Here is a 24,502-nt window from a genome sequence, read left to right on the forward strand (position 1 = left end):
TTTTTATTCGAAACGTTAAGCCTATTGAAGGTAAGAATTTTCATTAGCACCAGAGCATTTTTGCAGTGCACTTGTGGTGTTTTTTCCCCTCTTTTCCAGACCTGTTTCACCTACCTATCAGACAGAGGTGCCAGTGTGGTGGACTATATATTAGTCTCCACGCACCTCTGGAATCATGTTTTACCTAACTGCCTTTAGCACAAAAAGAGATACCCGATCATCATCTATATTAGGGGTGTGCACGGACCCCCCGCTCCGCTTCACTTGCAGATCCGCCATTTTCCGGATTGGGCCGCTCCGCCCCGCCCCCGCTCCGCCCACTTCCGCTCCGCTCCGCCCGGAGCTCCGGATCCGGATCCGGAGCTCCGTTTCCCCCCCCCCCATAGGCTTGCATTGAAAGCTAAAAAATTATACAACTTTTTTTCTGTTCAAGTTAGAAACCTCATGTTTGGCACCATGACACCTCATGGGGATATACACACGCACGCCAAGTTTCAAAGCAATCCCATCATCCCCTGATTTTTGGCGAATTTTTGAAAATCGGGCACCCCACACACAACATCCCTGCGAGGTGGGCAGGGGAGGAGGGAGGGAAGGCAGGCAGGCATGCAGCTGGCATTTCTGGGGACATAAGGAAGTGAGCCAAGGATAAGCCAGTAATGCATATAAAATGGAATAAATCAATCAATAAACAAAGGAGGGGTGGAATTAAAAGCAGCAGTGTTGCTCAATAAACAGCAAGAAGAATTTTTTTAAAAAGGCTATATCTGTCTTTTACCAGCAATAGGGGGACGTGCCCGGGGGAGGGGGAAGTAGCTGCCAGTTCAAGACACTGACAGCCACCAACAGCTCTGAGAAGAAGTAAAACGCTCACTTCGACTCATAACAGGCATTGCTCCACCACTGAAAAGTGACCATTCACTTCAACTCATGATAGGCATTGCTCCACCGTTTTACTCTCTTTGGAAGGCTCTAATGGCCTTCCAGTGCAGGAGAGAGTGGGGGCACGTCCATGATGAGATGCCCTAGGGGAGCTCATCCCCTTGCACCACATCGATTCAGTTGTTCACCAAGGTTAGGGTGGGGAGCAGTGCTGTGTTTCTATCTCTTATTCTTGGCTTAGTATATGATTTCAGGTTGTGTTTGTGCATTTGGTGGGGCTACTGTGTTAAAAAACACGGGGAAAAGCCCGTTCAGATGAAGAAAGAGAAGTTTCCCAGAATCCCAAGTTACCTGTTTTGCCTATGCCCTCCTCCAACTTTGGGATCATCATGACCGGGAGCTGACTCTGCCCCTCAGCCCTTTGAAAAAGGTATTTTTCCCGCCGATTTTTTAAAAACTTCTAGCCCGCGACCCGTACGATGCAGAAAGTTGAGAGTGGTCTCAAAATGACCCCCATCCACGACTCTCTGTGCACAAGAATTTTCAGAATGATAGCTTAAACCCCCCCCAGTTATCCCCGATTCTTTCCCTCAATGCAATCCTATGGGCGAAAAGCCAAAAACGCCGTTTGAGCCGCGCGGTTGACCCGATTTTCACAAAAATATAGCCCGCGACCCGTACAATGCAGAAAGTTGCGAGTGGTCTCAAAATGACCCCCATCCACGACTCTCTGTGCACAAGAATTTTCAGAATGATAGCTTAAACCCCCCCCAGTTATCCCCGATTCTTTCCCTCAATGCAATCCTATGGGCGAAAAGCCGAAAACGCCGTTTGAGCCGCGCGGTTGACCCGATTTTCACAAAAATATAGCACGCGACCCAGACAACGCAGAGAGGTGAGAGTGGTCTCAAAATGACCCCCATCCACGACTCTCTGTGCACAAGAATTTTCAGAATGATAGCTTCAAAAACAACGTAGTTATGCGCGATTATTTGCCGCAATGCAATCCTATGGCGAAATGTTTTCAAGATGGCGACCGGAGCGCTCCGCCTGAACTAGGAGCTCCGAAAAATGGGCGCTTCTCTTCGCCTTGCTTCTAGGGGGTCCGCGGTCCGCTCCTACTCCGCCTCTGGGTAAGGTGGAGCAGGCCAATCCGCTACTGCTTCTACGCTCCTAATCGGAGCGGAGCACATCCCTAATCTATATGGTATAAGGAGTGCAAGAATGGGGAAAATATTATATCTAGACTTATCAGGGTAGCCAGGTTAGATCAACCTAAGAAAACTAGTCTAGCCATCTCAGCTCAATGACAGATTTATTTAAAAAATCTACTTAAATGAAAGCTGCATTCCACAGTTAGATAAGAATGATGCCAGGTTTGGGGGACTCGTGACAGCAGAGAAAGGGGAGGGGACATTCACAGAGGACACTTTAATTTTCCCTAGTGAATGGATGCTGCATTTTAGCAAAATCTTTGAGAAACTTTCAAATAAATATTCTGCTACCCTTGACTTCCAAAAGCATCAAGACCTACCAGAGTGGCAACCAGTGACACTATAGGAAGTGGTGGAAGATATATTTAAGATCAATCCTGAATGGTACGCTCCTATACTCGCCAAACTTTTCACGTATATTAATACCACAGGCAGGTCCTCTAGTGTGATTATTTCTATATTTAAAAAAGGAAATATGTGTGATCCCAAAAGTTATAGACGTATAAGTCTGCTGAACTATACTCCAAACTATATTCCAAACACTTATTACAAAAATTAATAGCTTGGAGGAAGCAAATAATGAATTCAATGAAGCACAAGCAGGTTTGTAAAATGATTGAAGCACTATAGATCAATGCTTTATCCTTCACCACTTAATTAAAAAAAAAAAACTACACAGGGACCTTCCCAAAATTATATGCAGCTTTCATTGATTTATTTTCCTCATTTGACTCAATAAATAGGACCTGCCTTTGGGAGAAGTTTGCTGATTCCAACATTGATGAAAGATTACTTTGGCTAATTAAAATATTTCATTATAATAATGTCACTCAGGTAAGAGTTGGATTAAATAGATATTCATTACACCACAAAAAACCCCTATGGTTTACAAAACAGTGTTAAGGCTCTACAGCTTTCAACCAAGTCTATTTATTTGAAAGTGGCCTTTTGTGAAATAAAGCTATGGAGTGAATGAGGACAGTGTTTGGTGTCTGAAGAGTGATCATCTGCTCCACCCCTCTTTTCAGGTACATAAGCCTCCAGCTTCCTGGGAGACCAGGGGAGATCTGCTGGGAGTCGGGTGGGGCAACAGTGTTTGGTGTTTGAAGAGTGATCATCTGCTCCACCCCTCTTTTCAGGTACATAAGCGCGAGCCGAAGGGCGAGAGCACAAGGGCTCTCGGCCTGGGGCTCTCCGCCTTGGGCACGTAGCTGTGGACAAACAACTGGCCACCCTGGAAGAGTGGAAGTGGAGTGATACCTTAATAGATGACCAATGTCTGCAGACAGAGGACCAGGAAACCAACGCCACCACTTGGGGAAAAAACACATATTACCTGCCTGCCTGTTGCTGCTTTTTTATCTTCTCTGTCTGTCTCCTCTGTCTTTTTGTGGGTTTTATGCTATGTGTCTGGGAGGGAGGATACAGAGCCAAGTGGGGGGATCTGAGGGGGTGCCCATTAATGTAGTGACGGGTAGAGGGAGATATGGCGTTGTGAGAAGGACTTGCCAGTTTAGGGGAACTCGGAGCAGTTCCGGCCCTCCTTGCACCCGCAGGTTTGTTGGTTGCCCTATCAGCCAGCCCTCGGGCCTCCGGATTCTGCTTTTAAATGCCAGATCGGTGCATAATAAGATCTCCCTCATCCACGACTTAATTGTGGATGAGGCAGCTGATCTGGCATGTATAACCGAGACCTGGGTGGGAGAGCAGGGAGGAGTTAGTCTCCTAGCTATGCCCACCGGGGTACTTGGTTCAGCATCAGGGTAGACCTGAGGGCTGGGGAGGGGGGGTTGCTGTGGTCTATAGGAATTCCATCTCCCTCTCCAGGCTCCCTGTCCATGCAACTACTGGTCTGGAGTGTTTGCACCTTGTGTTGGGCCAACGGGACAGATTAGGGATCCTGTTGGTGTACCGCCCACCCTGCTGCTCAACAGGCTCCCTGGCTGAGCTGACGGAGGTGGTCTCGGATGTGCTGTTGAGAGCCCCCAGACTGGTTCTGGGGGATGTCAACATTCACGCCGAGGGCACCTTATCCGGGGCGGGTCAGGATTTCATGGTCTCCATGACAACCATGGGACTGTCCCAGTATTCCATCGGACCGACGCATGTAGCAGGGCATACTCTAGACTTGGTTTTTGCAACTGGACAGGGAGATGGTGATCTGAAAGTGGGGGACTTTACATCAGTCCCCGTGTCATGGTCAGATCACTGCTTGCTGAGGTTTAGACTTACAGCGGCTTTTCCCCTCTGCAAGGGTGGGGGACCCATTAAGATGGTCCGCCCCCGGAGACTAATGGATCCGATTGGTTTCCAAAGGGCTCTGGGGAGTTTTCCGGCTGATAGGGCTGGCTCTCCTGTCGAAACCCTGGTTGACCTGTGGAATGCAGAAATGACCCGGGCGATTGACAGGATTGCTCCCGAGCGCCCTCTCCTGAGTAGAGCTCGTATGGCTCCGTGGTATACCCCAGAGCTGAGAGCGATGAAACAAAATAGGAGACAGCTAGAGGACAGATGGAGGCGAGCTCCAGATGGATGTAATCAACTCTTGTTAAGTGCATATAATACAACATATTCAAAGGCAGTAAGGGCAGCAAAAAAAACAGTATTTTGCGGCCACTATTACTTCATCAATCTGCCGGCCAGCAGAACTTTTCAGAGTTGTTCGGGGGCTATTAGATGCTGGCCCCAAGGACATTGTAGAACTCTCTGAGGACCGCTGTAATGAATTTGCCAGGCACTTCCAGGACAAAATCTCTGACATCCGTCGGGTCTTAGACTCCAGTGTTATAGCAGTTGAATCTAGTGAGGTGTCCAGAGCACAGGCTTGTCCTGTTATCTTGGATGAGTTTCAGTTGGTACAGCTCGTGGATGTGGACAAGGTGCTTGGACAGGTCCGCGCGACCACCTCTATACTGGATCCTTGCCCCTCTTGGCTAATAAAAGCTAGTAGGGATGGAACAGCCGGCTGGGCTAAGGAGGTGATTAATGCCTCTCTACGAGAGGGAGTGGTCCCAGACCGTCTGAAAGAGGTGGTAGTGAGACAACTCATGAAGAAATCTTCCTTGGACCCGGAAAATCTTAGTAACTACAGGCCGGTAGCAAATGTTCCATTCCTGGGCAAGGTCCTTGAGCGGGTAGTTGCGGGCCAGCTCCAAACACTCTTGGATGAGACTGATTATCTGGATCCATTTCAGTCGGGCTTCAGGCCTGGTTTTGGCACGGAAACAGCCTTGGTCGCCCTGTATGATGACCTTTGTCGGGAGAAAGACAGGAGAGGGAGTGTGACTCTGTTGATTCTCCTCGACCTCTCAGCGGCTTTCGATACCATTGACCATGGTATCCTTCTTGGACAACTTGCTGAGCTGGGAGTGGGAGGTACTGCTCTGCAGTGGTTCCGCTCTTATTTGGCGGGTCAGTTACAGAAGGTGGTGCTTGGGGAACATTACTCAGCCCCGTGGACTCTCAAGTATGGGGTCCCGCAGGGGTCGGTTTTGTCCCTCATGTTGTTTAACATTTACATGAAGCCGCTGGGTGCAGTCATCCGGAGCTTTGGAGTGTGCTGTCATCAGTATGCTTACGACACGCAGCTCTATTTCTCCTTTTCATCTTCAGCAGGAGAGGCTGTGGATGTGTTGAATCGGTGCCTGGCTGCGACAATGGACTGGATGAGGGCTAATAAACTGAGACTCAATCCAAACAAGACTGAGATGCGGTTAGTAGGTGATTCCGCTGACAGAATGGGGGGTGTTCTACCAGTTCTGGATGGGATTGCACTCACCCTGAAGGAGCAGGTTCGTAGACCCATCATTGTCACTTGAGGCTCAGGTGACCTCAGTGGCATGGAGTGCCTTCTACAAACTCCGGTTGGTGGCCCAGCTACGCCCCTATCTAGACAGGGATAACCTGGCTTCAGTTGTCCATGCTCTGGTAACCTCCAAGTTAGATTACTGCAATGCGCTCTACGTAGGGCTGCCTTTGAAGACTGTTCGGAAGCTGCAGCTTGTGCAAAATGCAGCGGCCAGAGTGATTTCGGGAACCAGAAGGTTTGACCATATAACACCTGCTCTGGTCCGCTTGCACTGGCTGCCTGTATGTTTCCGAGCCCAATTCAAGGTGCTGGTTTTGACCTATAAAGCCTTACACAGCTTGGGACCACAATACCTGATGGAACGCCTCTCCCGACGTGAATATACCCGGTCACTATGTTCAACATCTAAGGTCCTCCTCCAGGTGCCTACTCTGAGAGAGGCTCGGAGTGTGGCAACAAGGGATAGGGCCTTTTCGGTGGTGGCCCCCAGACTGTGGAATGATCTCCCTGATGAGGCTCGCCTGACGCCAACGCTTCTATCTTTCCAGCGCCAGGTTAAGTCTTTCCTCTTTGCCCAGGCATATGGCGGCACATCCTAATTACCCACATGTTTGGTTTTTAATGCTTTATGTATGTATGTTCTGTGTTTTAGAGTGTTAAATTTTGTATACTTGTTTTTACCTCAATTTTAGAATTTCTGTAAACCGCCCAGAGAGCCTGGCTATGGGAGCGGTATATAAGTTTAATAAATAAATAAATAAGAATAGGCTCTCACTACCCACAGGACCATAAAACTCTTTGTCTCCCTTCCCCTTACCTCAACCACTAAAAAAACAGGAGTTAGATCTCACCCCGTAATTATTTTGTCCCGACAAATGCAAGTATTCTATCATGCTGAAACCCTTTTACATTAACTCCTATGAAAGTCTGGAAAGCAAGGATGGGAATATTATCACCAGGATTCTCACCACTAATTCCGATTTATTATCACCCAGAGTTTGAAGAAAGACTAACAGGCAGGGAAAAAGTTAAGTGGAATTCCAAAAGACTCTATCACCTTAGCAGTTTCTTCAAAAATAGACAATTGATTAGGCAAGAACTGGCAGAAAAATTAGAAGAAAAAGGACAATGGATAAAAATCGCACAAGCACGTACCTTCCTTCTCAGACAGAAATACAAATTGCGACTACCAGGAATTTAATGGCGTTTGAGCAACAAGTGGTGGGATATAAAGAAGCTACAAAAGGATTGAGTTCAAATTTGTGTAAGTGCAATCGGTACAAAGGATCCACTTAGGATGGTTTAGGAAACTGATCTAGGAATCCGAATTGAGGGGAAAGATTGGAATGCTTTGTTGTACAGATGTCCATTTAAAACAGTATCATGTAGAAATAGGGAACTGATGTTAAAATTGATTTATAGATGGTATCTGACGCCAAGAAAAATATCAATGATGAGCCCAGAGACATCCCCAGAATGTTGGGAGGGGATGCACGGGAATTGGGACGTATATACATATGTGGTGGTCATGCCCGAAGGCGAATACTTTTTGGAATAAAGTGTTCCAGGAGATTAGCTCAATAACTGGACAATGGGTTCATCCATCTTCTCACCTAGTACTGTTAAATTTATATAAAGGATTGGATATCAAGCTGTTACACAAGGATTTAGTAAGCTATCTACTACTGGTGGCAAGATAGCTGATTGCCCAACACTGGAAGGATGGCAAAGTGCTTCATAATGATAATTGGTATCAAAGGGTTTGGCAGATTGCTTTTAGAAAAATTGACAGAAAAAATGAGCAAAGTGCAACAACAATTAAGCGAGTCTATGAACAAAGAAGAAGAGGGGAGAACCCCCCCCCCCCCGTTGATATATACAGACATTTGGAGTCAATAGGAGGATGGTAATATTAGAAAATTAACTTCCAATCTAGGAAGAAACTTGGAATTTGTAACTGAATTGATACAGAATGTATAGATATATGTGTATATATAAATGATGTAATACTTGACTTATGTAACCAGAACAGCCAAAAATAAAAATTAAAAGAGAAAGAAAAGAATGTCCATCAACCACAAAACCCAATGAACGGGAAGGGGAAGGGGAAGGGGCAGGGTGGGTGGTGATACCAGGAAGAATGACACAGCACAGGTGAAAAAGTAAACAAGGCAAAATAGTGCAACAACGCATGCACGTGAACGTGACCAGTGCTTAATGGGCTAATGAAACGGAGGTGGAAGTCGCGGATGCATACCAGGGGAAAAAGTAGGTGTTGTGGAGCTCTTAGTCCAGAGGCCCTCCTAGAGAGCTCCAGGCTGACCTTTACAGCATTTCCCCTCTAGCACACAGTACAGAATGAGGGCCATGTTTTGATGAGGTTTCTCTCAAAATGGTACAGAAACACAATTAAGCAATAACAGTCAATGATCCACTAAGTGACTTTCTCAAATATAATCTATGCTACCCTTCTAAGGCCACCAACATTCATCTGCTGGCAATTTAGTGAAGAATATATCCATTTCCTTCAGATTATTTAACAACAGGGAATGTATTTAATGCATTTAATAACAGGGAATGCATGGGCAAATCTACACAGAGTCTTCGGGGCGCCTGCAGTGCGCCTGCAGTGCGCCCCAAAATCGATGATGTAGACAGTACCTTAAGCGTTCCAAAAAGAGGAGGAGGAGGAGCAGGAGGAGGCCCCGCATCGCCCCTCGCGGGGACGGGGTGAAGAGTCGGAAAGCTCAGCGGAAGAAGCCGCCGCCAGTGTCTTCCGCCGAGCTCTATGACCCGGGTGGCTCTTTCGCTGGCAACAGGAGGCCGGCGGGCAGGTGGGTGGCACCAAGGACGCAGCCGATTCCCCAGCAAAACCGCCAGGCCCGGCAACTCTTCACCCCGTCCCCACGAGGGGCGATGCGGGGCCTCCTCCTCCTCCTCCTCCTCTTTTTGGAACGCTTAAGGTACTGTCTACATCATCGATTTCGGGGCGCACTGCAGGCGCACTCCAGGCGCCCCGAAGACTCTGTGTAGATTTGCCCCATGTTAAATTTCAGGTTCAACTGGCAAGGAATGTGTAACCAAGAGCACAGGAGTCACTTCAGCTTTCAAGCACTTGTGCCAAGCTAAGAAATACCTCATTTCTTTGTCCAGCTTTGTAAAGTTCTGGCCTCAATAAAAGCATTTCAGTTCAGATATCTATGTCTAACATCCCATATGTGATCGGTGGTACTGACATGTACAGGAGGGTGAAGAAAATCAAACTCCAATAATCCATCATGGGGGTTCCTGAAAACCTGCAGAAGAACTAATACCAGAAGAGGAAGCTTACATATGCCTGTTATGATGAGACACAGGAATTACAGGTGAGAATCCATAAATGGTGGTGGTAGTGGCATGTGTTTGTGTAGGAAGTCAAATGATCCTTACAGTAGCCTACAGAAGTATAGCATGTTAATGCTTCAAATCTAACTGTGTCAAGCCCACAACACCAAAGCCCTGACAATAGTTCTGAGCAGTAGAGATTTCTAATATTTCTCAGGACCAAATTCATACGATTCTTTGGAAAAGAGGTGATGTTTGCCCTGTCCTGGACGGGGTTGCACTCTCCCTAAAGGATCGGGTCCGTAGTTTGGGGGTGCTCTTGGATCCAGAACTGTCACTTGAGGCACAGGTGAACTCAGTGGCAAAGAGCACCTTTTATCAGCTTAGGTTGATATACCAACTACGCCCTTATCTGGACAGAGATAGCCTAGCTACAGTTATCCATGCTCTGATAACCTCTTGCTTGGATTACTGCAATGCGTTATACGTGGGGCTGCCTTTGAAAACGGTCCAGAAGCTTCAGCTGGTACAAAATAGGGCAGCCCATTTACTAACAGGGACTGGCCGACGAGATCACATTACGCCAGTCCTTTTCCAGCTTCATTGGCTGCCAGTCCAGGTCCGGGCCCAATTCAAAGTGCTGGTATTGACATTTAAAGCCCTAAACGGTTTGGGGCCAGGTTATCTGAAGGAACGCCTCCTCCCATATGTACCTACCCAGACCTTAAGATCATCTACAGGGGCCCTTCTCCGTGAGCCCCTGCCAAAGGAAGTGAGGCAGGTGGCTACTAGGAGGAGGGCTTTCTCCACTGTGGCACCCCGGTTGTGGAACGAGCTCCCCAGAGAGGTCCGCCAGGCGCCTACACTTTACTGCTTTCGTCGCCAGCTGAAGACCTTTTTATTCACTCAGTATTTTAACACTTAATTTTAACTTAAATTTAAATTTTACTGTTTTAACTCTGTATTTTAATCTTATATCAACTTTGCTGTGTGGTTTTATCCTGGTTGCGCTTTTTATACTGTATTTCGTAATTGTGTTTTTAACCTGTTCGATGTTTTTTGTGGTTTTAATTTTTGTGAACCGCCCAGAGAGCTTCGGCTATTGGGTGGTATAAAAATGTAATAAATAAATAAATAAATAAGTCATGACTGCCCAGTTTAATAACAGTGTGAGGACAGAAAAAGACAAGAGCTAGCCTTGTAGTAGCTGATTAAAAACTTGATACATGGTAGCTCAAACTACTGCAGCCCACAATCACATGAAAGCAGTCTTACACTGCTCCTGCTTTCTTAGAATTTCAAATTCAGGGGTCTTCAATCTTTTGGAGCAGTAGGCACATAAGACATCTGAGAGAGTGTCATGGCTGCCCTCTCAAAATGGCTGCCACAGGGGCTTGCTCATTCATAAAATGGCTGCCATAATGGGCCTGGATGGTCTCAAAATACACATTTCCCACAGGGAATATGGTGAGACAAAAAGAAAAGTAACTTGGTGGAGAACCTACAAGGTTGATGTGAGTTCTGAGCTCCAAAACAAACAAACAAAAAAAAAAAAACTCTTTTGAGCTGCAAGCAGGACTTGGCTTTGCAGCATGAGAGCATCCCTGTTAAAATATAATAATTAATGACACAGTCTTACGAAATAAAAGGAAAGTCAGGAGGGGCAGGGAGCCTGGAGGGCACCAAGAAAGACCAATTGGCACCATGCTGGAGAACCAGGGCTACCAGAACACAGTAATGCTCACCTTATTTCCATTGTCAGGGGTTAGACAATCAGCTCTCCCCATGTTTAGTGCTATGAAGAGAGATGTTTTGGAGGAATTACTAAATAGGGAGTGGAAGACATCTTTCCCCAGGCAGGAACTACATAAAAAGATCTCTTGGATAAGTTGCAAGTTTCAATAATGGAGCCAATCTGTAACAAATTCTCATTTATGCTGACAGACAGCTTTTTGGCACAGACAAAATTTAATAGGTTTTAAATTGGGAGTACTAATCCTTAACCAAAGTAGGCGGGCAGACTCAATTTTTGCTACCAGTCTCAGCTTTTGCTACCAGAGTACTAGTATCTTCCCCATGTTTCAAAATATTAAGAAACTCCTTACGGCATCCCTGCACAGTGACATCCCCAATTCCTGTAGAAAAAGTAAAGAAGATAGCTAGAGAATGAAGGCTTTCATGGACTTTCATTGACTAATGGATTTCCTACCACTTGTTCCCCACCTCCCACTGAAGCCTACTGCACATGAGAACATAAATGTCATGCAAGATGTACCCAAGGATCCATCTAGTCCAGTGTTCTGTTCAGGCAGTACCAACCAGATGCTCACGGAAAGCCCACATGTAGAACAATAGCACAGTAGCACCCCCAGCTCATTGCTCCCCAACAACTGGTATACTGAGGCGGACTGCCCAAAACTGGAGGTAATTGATATATCAATCTATAAAAGTTTGCTACAGCTTAAAACAGGGAAATGCAAATTAACAGAACATGACTTTTTCTTTTCTTTTTTAACAAGTCGCCTTGAGCAGCCACCTTGGTTTGCTGTTGGGTTCTTCAGGGTGGTTAACAATAACCCACTCTGCACAGTTAATAAGCCACCCTGTGGAAAATGTCCTGGGTTCAGACAAACACCCTAACCAACAACTGAAGAAAGAACCCACGGTTCAAAACAACCCACACTCAACCACCAAATGTCGGTCAGTGTATTGTGTGAACCCAGCCAATGATTCATAATGAAATGACTGCAGGTGTTTGTACTTCAAAATCTGGCAAAATGGATCTGCATTTTCAGCAAGGGGACAGTTTTTCAAAAATTCTAATGAAAACTTTGCTATGGAAGAACATTTAAAAGACACATTGTACTATCTAGTTGATTTTTAAAAATGTGTCACTCCACTGATTCATCAGTCTTCAAGTGAGTTATCTGGGTAAACAAAGACTTGATTTTCTGACCCACAAAAAACTGTTCCTGCCATCTTACAAAATTCCTTTGAATCCTTTTTTAAAAAGGGAAAAACCCATATATTTTCATCCCATTTTGTAAAACAGTCTATAACAGTTATGACTAGACATTTTTGTAAAACATTTTTGTAAAAAAGTCTATAACAGTTATGATTAGAATAACATAATATTATTTTTAAAAATTCCACCACAGGGCATAATTGGCATATAAAAAGGAACTGGCTTTTCCTTTTATCACAATTTCCTTTACTGGATATTTTCAGAGAATGCAAAAACACTTAAGATTTTGCTTCATTAGAAAATGTAAGTAGATTAATTTCTGGAACATATGTAATGCCATTTTAATGAGATAATTCTTAGCATATTAGTGGTAATCAAGAAGGGTTGCAGGAAGATATGACAAAGAGCAACTAACAAAAATTGTATTTGTTCCCATTTCCAAAGCCAAGCTCTGTAGTCTGCCATCTTCAGTAAACTGCAGCCTGTGGCACTGGGTCACTTGAAGTTGGAGTGTGGCCGAGATGGATAAGTATACTTGCTTGTAATGACTGATTATTACAGTAAATTTGTGGTGGCAGCTCCTGTTAGGGTTGCACCCGAGGAAGCCTCCTCAGATGAGGAGGAGAGAATTACAAGAGGTAAAGGGTGTTTCCTCCCCCACAGCTGGGGGAGATGGAAGGGATTTGTGCAATGGAGAAGGATACAGGTCCAGTCAGTCTCTTCCTCTGCCTGTCTCTCCTGAGGCTGATTCAGAGACGGAGGTGGTTCAACTGCCCAGCCCCCACGAAAGGAGAAGTGGACCAGCACAGTGTCACCCACCAAGCATCATTTACGCCGATTGAGAAAGTCTGACAGCACCCGGGACTGTAAATGGCTTGGCAAACAGGAGCCAGCTGTTGAAGGACTATCAAGAAAAGGTGGAGCATGATCAAAAGAATGCCAGGGCCAAGATTGTTCTGCAAATTCAAAAGAGCGTGATGCCTGGGCTCAGGCCGCAGCAGCTCAAAACAAGCATCGGAGACAAGCAGGCAGACCATGAGGAGCCATGTCCATGGGAAAAGCCAAGCATAGACCAATCAGGCTGCTGAGACACGGGTCCGAGGGAAGGACAAAGAACCTCCCGCTGATTTTAAAGAGCCTGGTGGTCCTCAGAGACGGGTCCATGGCATCTCAATGGTATGGCTTGCTTCACAGCTTGGCCAGTCCTCTGCTAGAAACCAGGGTCAACTTCCCAGGACAATGAAGCGATCCATGAAGCCACAGGCTGCTGGGGTGCTTGGACAAGGTGGGTTCCTCACTGGAAGGGAAAACACCGCAGAGTCAGTACACACAGCTTTCAGCGTTCTTCAGAGAGAGCCATCCATGAAGCAAGCTAACGCTCATTAGGCTTTGCAGGAGTGAAGGCATCCCAATTCTTCAGTGGAGATGAGAAGACAGAAATTGAAGCTCACTCCCAGTGACATCAACCAGAATAGAAGCACAGCAGAGAGGAACCGGTGCAGTAAGATGCTACAGCAAATGCCCAGGACCGGGGCTTCAGGATCTGAGCATACCATCTCTCCTCGCTACACAACAAATACAGCTGTTGGCTCTCTGAGACATGGGAGAAGCACACCCAAATCAAGGCAGCCAGTGGCAGGGGCAGGCTGAGCACCCAAAACTCCACACTATCAGGATCGGAGGGCACTGCTGAATCAGTGGTTGGTATCCTGGGGAAAATGCTACAGGCGGCCACCCATGACCTTACCCAAATTGTGTTGGAGAAAGATAATGCTGAAACTTTTCAGTTACTGCCCACACCATAGCCAGGAACTCGTTTGAAGGAACTGAATTTAAGATAATGCATCTCTGCATTTGCAACACTTCAGGGCAATGGGAATAGGTTTCTTTTCTTTTCCACCTGGAAACAGTATAAAAGCCATAATGGATGGACTAGAATGACCCCTTTATATGAAAAACCATGCCAAAAATAGTGGCATGTGTTAGAAACACTTGAGAACAGTATTTTAGGATTAAACCCCTTGCAATATTATATTATTAACCCCATAACTACCAGAGAAGTTTTTACATTTTCACAAATTCCTTCCCCCTATAATTCAGCCCTTTAACCTACTCCTTGCCTAATCCCAATGTCATTTGATGAACATTCTCCTCCTCCCATAGAACCCAGCAATTTCGTGGTGATCAATGACAAATAAGGTGTTGTGCCATATATTTTATGGGGAACAAGTTCTGCACAACTATAAAGCGTGCATATTTTTTCCACCAACAGAAATGGTGGCAATAAAAGGCACTGTTTACCAGTCTTGCTTTCAAAAGGATAAAACCAATTTATATTAGACCTGACGCTTGCTCCATAAGTATAACAATACTCATAAAATATTAACCATAGACAGCAGATTCTATCATCTTTAAGGAGAACCAGTCCTTGTGCACATGTCACTTGCAATGTTGCATCCTTAAGGTTCAAAGGGAGCTTTGCTAATGATTTCAAAAGAGCAGGATCTGCCATCCATCTGGAAGCCTAACTTCGTATTTTATTACGTTATGTGTAATAAATAAAATAATTAAAAAGTCTTATGGTACAACTGGACTGTTCTTCTTCAGTAATACACTAACATGGCTACTCCTGCAAAAATAAAATAATTATTTTTCTGGATTGAGAAAAACCTGCCATCCCAGTCAGAAATGCCCCTGATTAGCAGCGAGGCTAATTCAAGAACTGCCTCTAGTAACAGAGTTTGCATTCCCCTTATCTATAGTTGTTGAAACAATAAAGCTTTACTTTTCTCTTCCCCTCCTTATTGCTTTACTATGATTTTATTAGATTGTAAGCCTATGCGGCAGGGTCTTGCGATTTACTGTTTTACTCTGTACAGCACCATGTACATTGATGGTGCTAAATAAATAAATAAGTAGTAGTAGTAGCGAGTGAGAAGAAAGGAGGACGGAAGAAAAGTTTCCCGTGCGCTACCAAGGAATTCTACTTTCCTTTCCTATTGTAAAGCGGAAGGCGGACGCCGAAGCATAAGCCAGTTTCGTAGGATGCTGTGATAGGGCGGATAGGCCAAGGAAAGATCACGTGGCCCTGCTCTCTTCCCACCCGCCGGGAGGGCGGGGACTAGGCTCAGACTGCGCGCGCGCAGTGGCAATCCGGTGGGGGCGGGGCCAGAGGTGAAACAAGATGGAGCTGATAGAAAAGCTGCCGGCTGATAAAACCTTGCAGGTGAGTTGCGGACGGGGGAGGGTCTGCTTGTATGTGCCCGGAGCGGGAAGGAGCAAGAAGGTGGCTGTAGTTGGGTTAGGCGGTTCCCTTTTGTCTACTTTGAGCGAGGGTAGGATGACGAGCCTTCACTAGGACTTACTACTGAGTAGCCATGCATAGACTTGTGCTGTAGATTAAACATCTCGGAGATCCCACTGAACACAACGATGCTTACTTCTGAGTAAGCCTATGTAGGGACTTAGATATAAGGCTGAAGTCCTATTGTTATCGCTTTGAGGGGGGGGGAATCCAAATTTCACTTTGATGGAATAACAGCAATCTATACTTCTGCAAGGGTGTCCTTAAAAGAAATACACCGACGGAGATCTTGTCTCTTTACTGCTCCAGTCCAGTCCTCAGCGTGTTTAGGATCCAGGGTCAGCTCATGTTTCTAGGAATAAGTGCCACTGAGCTCAGTGGGGCTTGCTTCTGAGTAGGTTTACTTCTATGAGAAGTAAAGTGCTTCTGCGTAAAATCGTGCTGCCGAGACAAAGTGAGGAGAACGCAATGGATTATTCTGCCCCATTCCCCCTCCGCCGTTGCTCTTGGTAAAGGACACGGAGGTTTTGGAGGAGGTTTGTCATCCTCAGTCCTCGCCCGCTTCTCTTTTTCTAACCTTATTTGCGCAGAGAAGAGAGGAACCAAGAGCTCCGGGTCTGTAGACGAGGAAGAGAAGCGGAAAACTCTAGCCAAGGGCTCGCCAGGCAAGGAAGTGTGCATGTCTGCCTGGTTTTTTAAGGTTGCAGCCCTGTGTACTAGGAAGCATTGAAAACGCCCCTGTTCCCTGTCTATGTGACTCTCAATAAAAGGGGAGGACTCCAAAAAGCAAGGCAAGGAGCCGCCTTCCTTTCTAACCTGCAGAAAGAAAGCTGGGATCCCTCTGGCTACCGCCAGTGCTATCTTCAATAGGCTTTCTTTCCTGCCTGGATGGGCGAAGGAATCTGCCATTTCAGCCGGGCAGGAAGAAGCCTTGAAAGCAAGCATACACTGGCTATTAAGATGCTTCCCAACCTCCCAACACCTCACTTCCATGCTGAGCAGGAAGAAGAAATACGTGATGCAGGACTCCGAGGTGGCACAGTAAATGTTAAAGCCTCCCCCCCCTTTCTTTTAAAAGGAGTCGCTTTAAACAAATAGTCCGTCTTTCGGGCACACTTGAGCCAGCTCCCTCATGCCCCAGCCTTTTTTTTTTTTTTTGAAAGCCCCCTACAAGGACGTGTTTGTGCTGATGCGGCTGCGCTATAGGTTTGGCATTGCTGGCTGTGGTTTAAAGGAAGAACACGCACGCGCGCACACAAACATTGTTGAGACACAACAGGTGATCTACAATTGCATCTGGTTCTGACCCATCTCTATATTAGAGGTGATTTGGATTATTCAGTCAAGAACTTCAGCGGAATTCTCTGTCCTCGTAGGATCCTGAAAGGCATTCCCAGAGCCCCACAGGATAGTTTGTTGTTATTTTTAATTAATTTCAGCACACAATTTGTATGGGACTAAGCTGTTCATTGAAAATGATCAGGTATTAAATAGCAACATAGATATGCCGTGGTCCTGTTTGGCACTTGTGATTACAAATTTACAGAGTATAAATTTACAAAGCTCTAGGTGTAAATTTCTGCTTACGAATTTACCAAGTATAACCATATAGCAATCTGTCATGGTATTATTTTGTATTGATACTAAATGAAGAGTGGCCCATAGATTGCTTGGAGTTGTTGGAACCAAGTCTTCTTTTTAAAACTTGTTTATGCTAATTTCTTCCAGTTCTTTCACAAAGTAGTTGATGGGATGTGTGGACGAGCGTACCCTCGATATCAAGACTATAACACTATTTGGAATTTGACAGAATGGATGGAGGTTCTGGAACAAACTATGGCATATTTCAAAAATGCAGTTGGCAAAGATCTCTCGGATGCAGAGGTATGAATGAGTACCTGTTAAATCAGATGTGACGTAGAAAAGAAAGTCTTGGTTTTGCTGTTCGACGCCAAAATGTATGTATGTAAAGAACACTGTTATCAGAAATGTTATAAGCAGGACTTCGCTTATCTTCAGCATGCATCCACTATAAGATTAACAGAGTATGTAACTTTCAATTATAAAAGCTTATAAGTGAGTTATGTTGTATAACATCTATCAGAAGTTAGAAAAGGGGCTTATATCAAGAGAATAAAAATTCAAACAGTACAGATTACTCAAACAGCTTGGCATGCCATAGATTAATAAGTCCGAGAAGAAACGCCCTTTAAAATTGAATGTTATTCCAAATTATATATTTAATTAAACAACATGTATTAAAATTATTGCATCATCATCATCATTATTATTATTATTAGAATCTACATTGTATAAAAAACACTGACCAAGTTTGCACATAATAGCACCCCACTGTGCCTTAAACAACCCTCAAATAATCCTACAGCACACTAGGGGTTGTTTGACAGTTGTTTAACCCTCAAACAACTCCTGCAGCTCTGGTTCGGATGACACAACAAACTATGGCAAAGCCCCTTTGTGGGTTGAATACTCAAAATGACTGTGTGCATGCTCTGCAGCCCACCATGGCTTAAATAAATGATGCAGGGAGGGGAGTTGTGTGAACCAGGCCACTGACTAAAGAACTCACTTATAGTGAACCTAGGTGGTGAGTGCCAACAGCAGTGGAACTATAACAGGAGTGGGGAAGCAAGCCCCGTACCATTGCTCCTTTGGTTTATGGATATGGCCGGGCTAGTCTTCTCTTTGCTTGATGGGATAGTGCTTGTTCCTGGGAGGCAGGAGATGCAATGTCTCAGTGACCATTAATCCTCTGGTCATATTAGAAACGTTTCTAAGCTGCTTTTCAGTATAAAAATGTCAAGGTTGACTGAGAAAAATTAAATATAAGCACAGAAAAGCAATGCATACTGTAAGTACAATTATGTCCTTTGTATTTTTGTTAAGTTCCATATTTAAGTGTCTCAGCTTTGAGAGGCAAGAGCCCTATTTAGGCATTCTGAACCTGAATAGGGCAAATCTGCTCCTCTCCTCAGTCATGTTTTTTTCGCTCTCAACTTGTGGAGGGTGACTGTCTGAAGAGGAGAAGCTCCTTTATCGATTCTATGCATGAGCAAGAATGCTGGAAAATCTGCATTTTGGCTTGTATGGAGAGCCTTTATGGCTACAGGAGGCTCTCCTCTTCAGAAAGTCACCCTCTGCAGATAAGAGGACAATAAGGCAATGATGGAGGGGCCAGGGCTGAATTGCTCCCTCTCCTTGTGGGTTTGCCCTATTCAGGTACAGAATGCCTGAATAGGACTAAGGAAGAGCAATGATCCAATATACCTTCACCAAAACCAAATATAATTCGTAAAGACTTAAGAAGTTGCAAGGGCATGATCCAACCCAAATCAAGCAGTTTAGGTCCCATGGAGTTTAGTATTTGCTTAGTTCTCTCCAATTGAATTAGTAAGACTTTTTTTTTTAAAGGTACTTGCTGGGCACTGATGGATGCCATTTATTTTTTACAGTGTACTACACAGTTGCATCCCTGTTTCAAGCACTTCCTTGCATGTGGCTCTGCTGTTGAAGGCTAGTTAAAGTGTGTAGTTTGGGATCTCACAGCACCACAGATACTGTATGTCCAGTTACTTGTTCCATGACTATTTGAGTAGTGGGAGCAGCTTTGTTTAGAGGTAGTACACATGTGGTTCCCAGCTGCAGGACTGGAGGCCCATAATTTTAGTCAACGCTTGGAGTAACAGCAGAAATGGCATCCGGTTCTCTCTGTGCCTCCCTAATCTCTCTCCTTCTATATGCAAAAGGTATTTTTAAAAGCTACATAATGATGGTCTCTCTTTTGCAGGCCATTCAGCCATTGAGTGTGCTGAATTCTGACTCTCAAAGAGCAGCCATGACTTGCTTGAAAGGCAGGAAACACGATATACGACAGGCCTTGGTTGAAAGAACAAATGCCATCTGTTCCTCACAGCTCCTAGATTTTGACTGGCAGTTAAAGGTGAGAGCAATATTTTCATTCTCAGTTGTCTAGGAACATTCAGACAACGTGCAGGGTCCAGCCTGGGAATATAGGCTATGGCAGATCCACTGGGGATGGACATACAAAGGTGTCTGAAGCAAAGTTAAATGAGAAGAAACTGAAAGAAGTTCCTTTTGTTACCTTTACTCCACAAACCTTTAACTTTATTAACTTTATATGGTTAACTTTATATGTTTTTTTGTTTAGATCGGTAATTGGCAACTAGACTGTAAAAGAGTCATGTTGTTTGCCTCTGTCAGGATGGCTGGATGCTGCTGAAAATTCTAGATTGGTGCAATTTCAGTTCTGGACTCAAATAGATAATAACCAGAAGTGGGTGGTACGGTGTAGCCCATGTATTGCTAGCTGCTGTCCTTCCTTCCTTCCTGGAGGAGGAAGGTCTTTAGCTGGGGCTATAAAGATCATAAATGAGTATTGGGATAGTTTGACTATTCAGGGGTTAAATTTAGCAACCAGGCCACTACATTCTTTGGTTTTTGCCCTGCCTCCATCCCAATTGTTCAGGAATGAAATAGTTTACAGAGAATTTAAAGGGGCAAGTTCATGCCCAAAAACTTACCACCTAATTTAAGATGGGAGTCCTGTGGGAGGGAGGCAAAGAGAAGAACAAAGAGCATGAAACCTTCATAAAATTGGGGAATTGGTAATAAAAACTTGTTCTTTTTATTTAAGATTTTTAAGATCAAAAAGATGTAGATGAGAATTTTCCTACACCAAATCAATCCTGAATGCCTCCCATCTCAGATATTTAAATTCAAATATGTAATGCTTAGAGATGTAACATTTTCAAATGTTTTAAAGCCGGGGGGGGGGGGGATGAAAATTTGGGAGAAAATTGAAAAATACTAAAAACAAAAAAACAAAGTAGCACTTTCACAGAATCTTTATAGATCTAAAGTAAACTTGTTGCTTTAAGATAGCACTCCCCAAAATGGTAGCCTCTAAATATTTTGGACTTTAGCTCTCATCAGCCTCAGACAGCATGGCCAATGGTCAGGAATGCTGGGCATTGTAGTCCAAAATATCTGGAGGGCACCAGGTTGGGGAAGCGGTTTTGGGAACATAAAGCAACTGTTCCCAATGCTCCCCCTCCAGGAATAAAAACTCCCTCAAATTTTTTGGAGTATTTTCTAGGCCCCTAGTTTTGCTATGAAAAAAAGTCATTTGAGGTATTTATTTGGCACATAAGATTAACATGGAATACATTACTTTCCCCTCTTAAATAAGATGTCAAAATAATCCAAAATCAGTTCCCAATCTGAAAAACCCACATCATTGTGTCCAGCCATGAGTACTTTCGATTTTGGCATGTGTCTCCAGAGGAAAGGGAAGAATTCTGTACTTCTGGAACAGCCACCAGAGCCAGGAGTCAGATTGTAACCTTCACCAAATATGTTTGCACCCAAACTGTATAGACACCACGAGAAGTGAGTTCTTTCGAATGTACACAACCATTATTATATAGCTAAGAAGAAAGCATTGTCAGCCTTTCAGCCTCAATTCATATGAAGTTCATTTGTTGTGATGTAAAGCTGGTCTAAATTGACTGGGTCTCGTTTTGTTCTCCTTTACAGCTTGCCCTCTCTAGTGACAAGCTCTCCGTGCTGCAAATGCCACTCCTAAACCTTGATCTGGATTTGACACAGAATGGTGACATCAAGTTGTTCTCCGTAGAAATGAATAAGGAAGAGTTACAGAGCCTGATTAATGCATTGGAAGCAGCTAATAAGGTGTGAAACGGGTGTGCTTGATCAGGGCTGAGGATTCTAGAGGAGCCTGTTCACTTCATCTTTTACAATGTTATCAGCCATTTTTTACATTGGCTAACAATACAGCTTTTGCATGGCTTGAATTTTGAATTGTGGCAATGTTCCTTTGGAGCTGCATATTTTTCCTGGGATGGCACATTTTGTGTATGGTTGCATACTTAAATTTTGTATACTCATTTTTATCTTAATTTTAGAATTTCTGTAAACCGCCCAGAGAGCCCTGGCTATGGGAGCGGTATATAAGTGCAATAAATAAATAAATACTTTAAAGAAGCCCTGATAGCATCAGCAAAAAGGGCCACTATTTCTGGTAGATTTGGTGACTTGAGAAGTGACAAGGCTTGAGCCTCTAGATAGATCTGGCTTCTGAGAAGTTTGTATACCAGTTACAAACTGAAGTTTCTATCCCTTCAGTTGTTTCTCAGTGGGTAGGCCTGGCGTCTGAACAATATCTTGCTACCAGCACCTGAAACCCTGAATTCTTTCACTGATGTCTTTCAAAGGCATGGTTAATATTGTGTGTGAGAGAGTGACCTGCTCAGCATTCAGTCCTCTCCTATTAATTTTTATTTTATTTTTATTTTTTACTACATTTATATCCCACCATTTTCCACTTTCAAGGATCTCAAGGCAGATTACAAGGTTCTCCTCTTAAATTTTATCATCACAACAACCTTGTGAGGTAGGTTAGGCTGAGAGACAGAGTGACCCAAAGTCACCCAGTGAGTTTCATGGCAGAATGAGAACTAGAACCCAGTTCTCCCCAGTCCAACCATCTAATCACTACACCATACTGGCTCTCCCTCCTAGGCAATGCACAATAGATTCAGGTACCTTCAGAACAGGGTTATTTATCACTGCAATACATGAAAAAACTAACTTCTGAAGAGCTGTATGCCACACTGTCTCACTAAAAGGCCTGCACTAAAAGGCAGAGGTTGGGGAGGTCTTGGGCGTCCTGCAAGAGCCCATAATGGCAGGAGTCTCTTAAAGTTATATACACACACAAATAGCCCCCTCTAGCCCTTAATAAATTGCACTGCTGTTATAATCAACTTCACAGTCCCTCTGCAGTTCTCTAAAAACAAAACATGAAGAGACTGGATAATAATACTGCAGATCTGTTATATAGTACTCTAACACACACAGGGAATTATAACACTGGGCAACTTTGCAGCCACAACCCTGCAATATGAGTGGTATAATAACTTTTTTCTGACCACATTGTCAGGGTAACTCTAGTTAATGTTCAATAACTTAGAAAAAACATTAACAAGCCCTGGGATAGAAAAATCATGAACTCTTGTTACCTTTTTTTTTAGTGAACATACTACTGCTCAATCTCAGCTATACGAAGCACTTGGATTTCTAAATTGGGTTTTTTTATATGAGACAGCAATTATTTTCTAACAAAAAAGGTGCCCAAAAGGCCCAGAAATGAACCAGACATTTCCTTCTCTAGATACTGTACGTGTTATCCATTGCTATGACTTCATTCATTGGCTAAAACCACTGAAAGTGGGGAGCAAATTCATTTCTCATAAAACCAATGGGCAGAATATTGGCTGCATATTTTGCCTCACATCTCAGGGTCTGCAAGGGCTAGAAAATATCTTTTTTTAAAAAAAAATAAAGCTGTGAATGAATATAATTGCCCAACTCCTTCCTTGGACACAGCAGAAAGTTATTTTGTTAAATTAGTCATATGAAAGTCTACTATTTGCCTTATGGGAGAAGTTTGGGAATCCATCTCTTAGTTGTGTGTACACAATTGGCTTTTTATCATATGGTTCCTATGAGAACACGGGAAAATTTTCTGGCATGTTGTTCACCTTGAAATATTTAAAAAGTCTATGTAAGGCATTATTAGAGTTTGAGAACATGCAGAGTTGTTCTGATTTGTCATGTAGACTTACTGCTTCCATTTTTTTCCTTGAAGGTTGTCCAGCAACTGAAATGATGCCAACTATCTGTGATACTCTCGTTGATGGAAAAATGGACAAAACTACAGGAGTTATGCTTTTGAACTGCTAATGTCAGCACATAAAAGTGGGAGACAAGAAACTTTATTCACAAGTTTACCATGAGTCAGACTTTTGATCTTCAGTAGATCAAAATAAATAGTAAGGCACATTGTGACTAACTTGTGGGCATGCTGAAAGGAACATAGCTTTGTCAGACTGCTGCAGCATTTATGAGAAGTTGTGGGCACCGTGTTAAAGAATTAATCAGAGATCTTGAAGACGCCTGGACCTTGTCTTCTCGTGTTTCTAGCAAAGCAGCAAACAATTACCTCACAGAACTTGGTGCAAACATTCCTTTTCTGTTTTGCTTGGAATTTATATAAGTAGATTACAGAGTAGGTCTACAAAACCATTTTCATACTTAATGGCAAAATGTTTTGATGTGTTTCCATGCTGTAGAGGAAAGATGGCTTGTTATCCAGATTAAGTCCTATTCTTAAACGCAATAAAAGATGTGGATAAATATGAGTCTCAGATTGAACAAGGCTCTGGGAGCACTCTCAGATGTTTGAATGCAGAGTAGTCCTTAATATATGGGGAAAAAGTGGCAAAAGTACTGCAATGCTGGCTGCTTCACAGTGCTGTCAGAGGGTTTACAGTTTGAGGATTTGGGGTATCATGACTTTTTCTTCCAGGTGGGGTAACATAAATTTTGAAAATTTTGAGTGTTCAACTGACTAGAAAGGTAGGAAAGGAGTTGCAAGAAAAACAAGAGTTGAAATCAAACAAAAGCAGGTATCTCAAACAATTTTGAACTGTTTCACTGGAAACAGGGGCAGTAGTATTTTTCCCCCCTGTTGGGTGCATAAGTAAGCCCTAAAAGTCTTTTGTCAATCTGCCTGCAAAGCCACTCTAATGACATATCCTTTTGTATTGCAGTCATGTAGTTTGTCTTTTATTAACATATCCTTTATCTCACGGATTGGAGTTATAAGGTTCGTCAATACTCATATGTTATTTACATTGCCCCCTAAAACCCCAAAATGCTACATAGTAATTTTACATGTAATCAGAGAAGATGATTATGTTAAAATGTGTTGCTGCAGCACTTAAATACCAGTATGTGTTTTTCAAATCTTTTACATATCTGTATGATTGACTGTTAAATCGACCAGAGAAAAGATGTTGCAATATCCTTTTCTGTGAGTCATCTTAGTTGTCAGACGAATGTTTGTTTTTGTTGTAATATAACATGGGGCAGACAATTTA

The 24,502-nt window shown here is 43.7% G+C and overlaps 1 protein-coding gene across 1 annotated transcript; it reads left to right on the plus strand.

Annotated features, from left to right (window-relative positions):
- Nucleotides 1-15,358: 15,358 nt before the first annotated feature.
- Nucleotides 15,359-23,827, plus strand: COMMD8 (COMM domain containing 8). The gene is made up of 5 exons (XM_063135260.1): nucleotides 15,359-15,419; nucleotides 17,226-17,381; nucleotides 19,306-19,458; nucleotides 21,075-21,230; nucleotides 23,209-23,827. The coding sequence occupies exons 1-5, from the start codon at nucleotides 15,378-15,380 to the stop codon at nucleotides 23,227-23,229; spliced, it is 528 nt and encodes a 175-aa protein (XP_062991330.1). The 5' UTR covers nucleotides 15,359-15,377; the 3' UTR covers nucleotides 23,230-23,827.
- Nucleotides 23,828-24,502: the final 675 nt, after the last annotated feature.

The sequence above is a fragment of the Elgaria multicarinata genome, chromosome 10, assembly GCF_023053635.1.
Source record: "Elgaria multicarinata webbii isolate HBS135686 ecotype San Diego chromosome 10, rElgMul1.1.pri, whole genome shotgun sequence".
NCBI classification, from domain to species: Eukaryota; Metazoa; Chordata; class Lepidosauria; order Squamata; family Anguidae; genus Elgaria; species Elgaria multicarinata.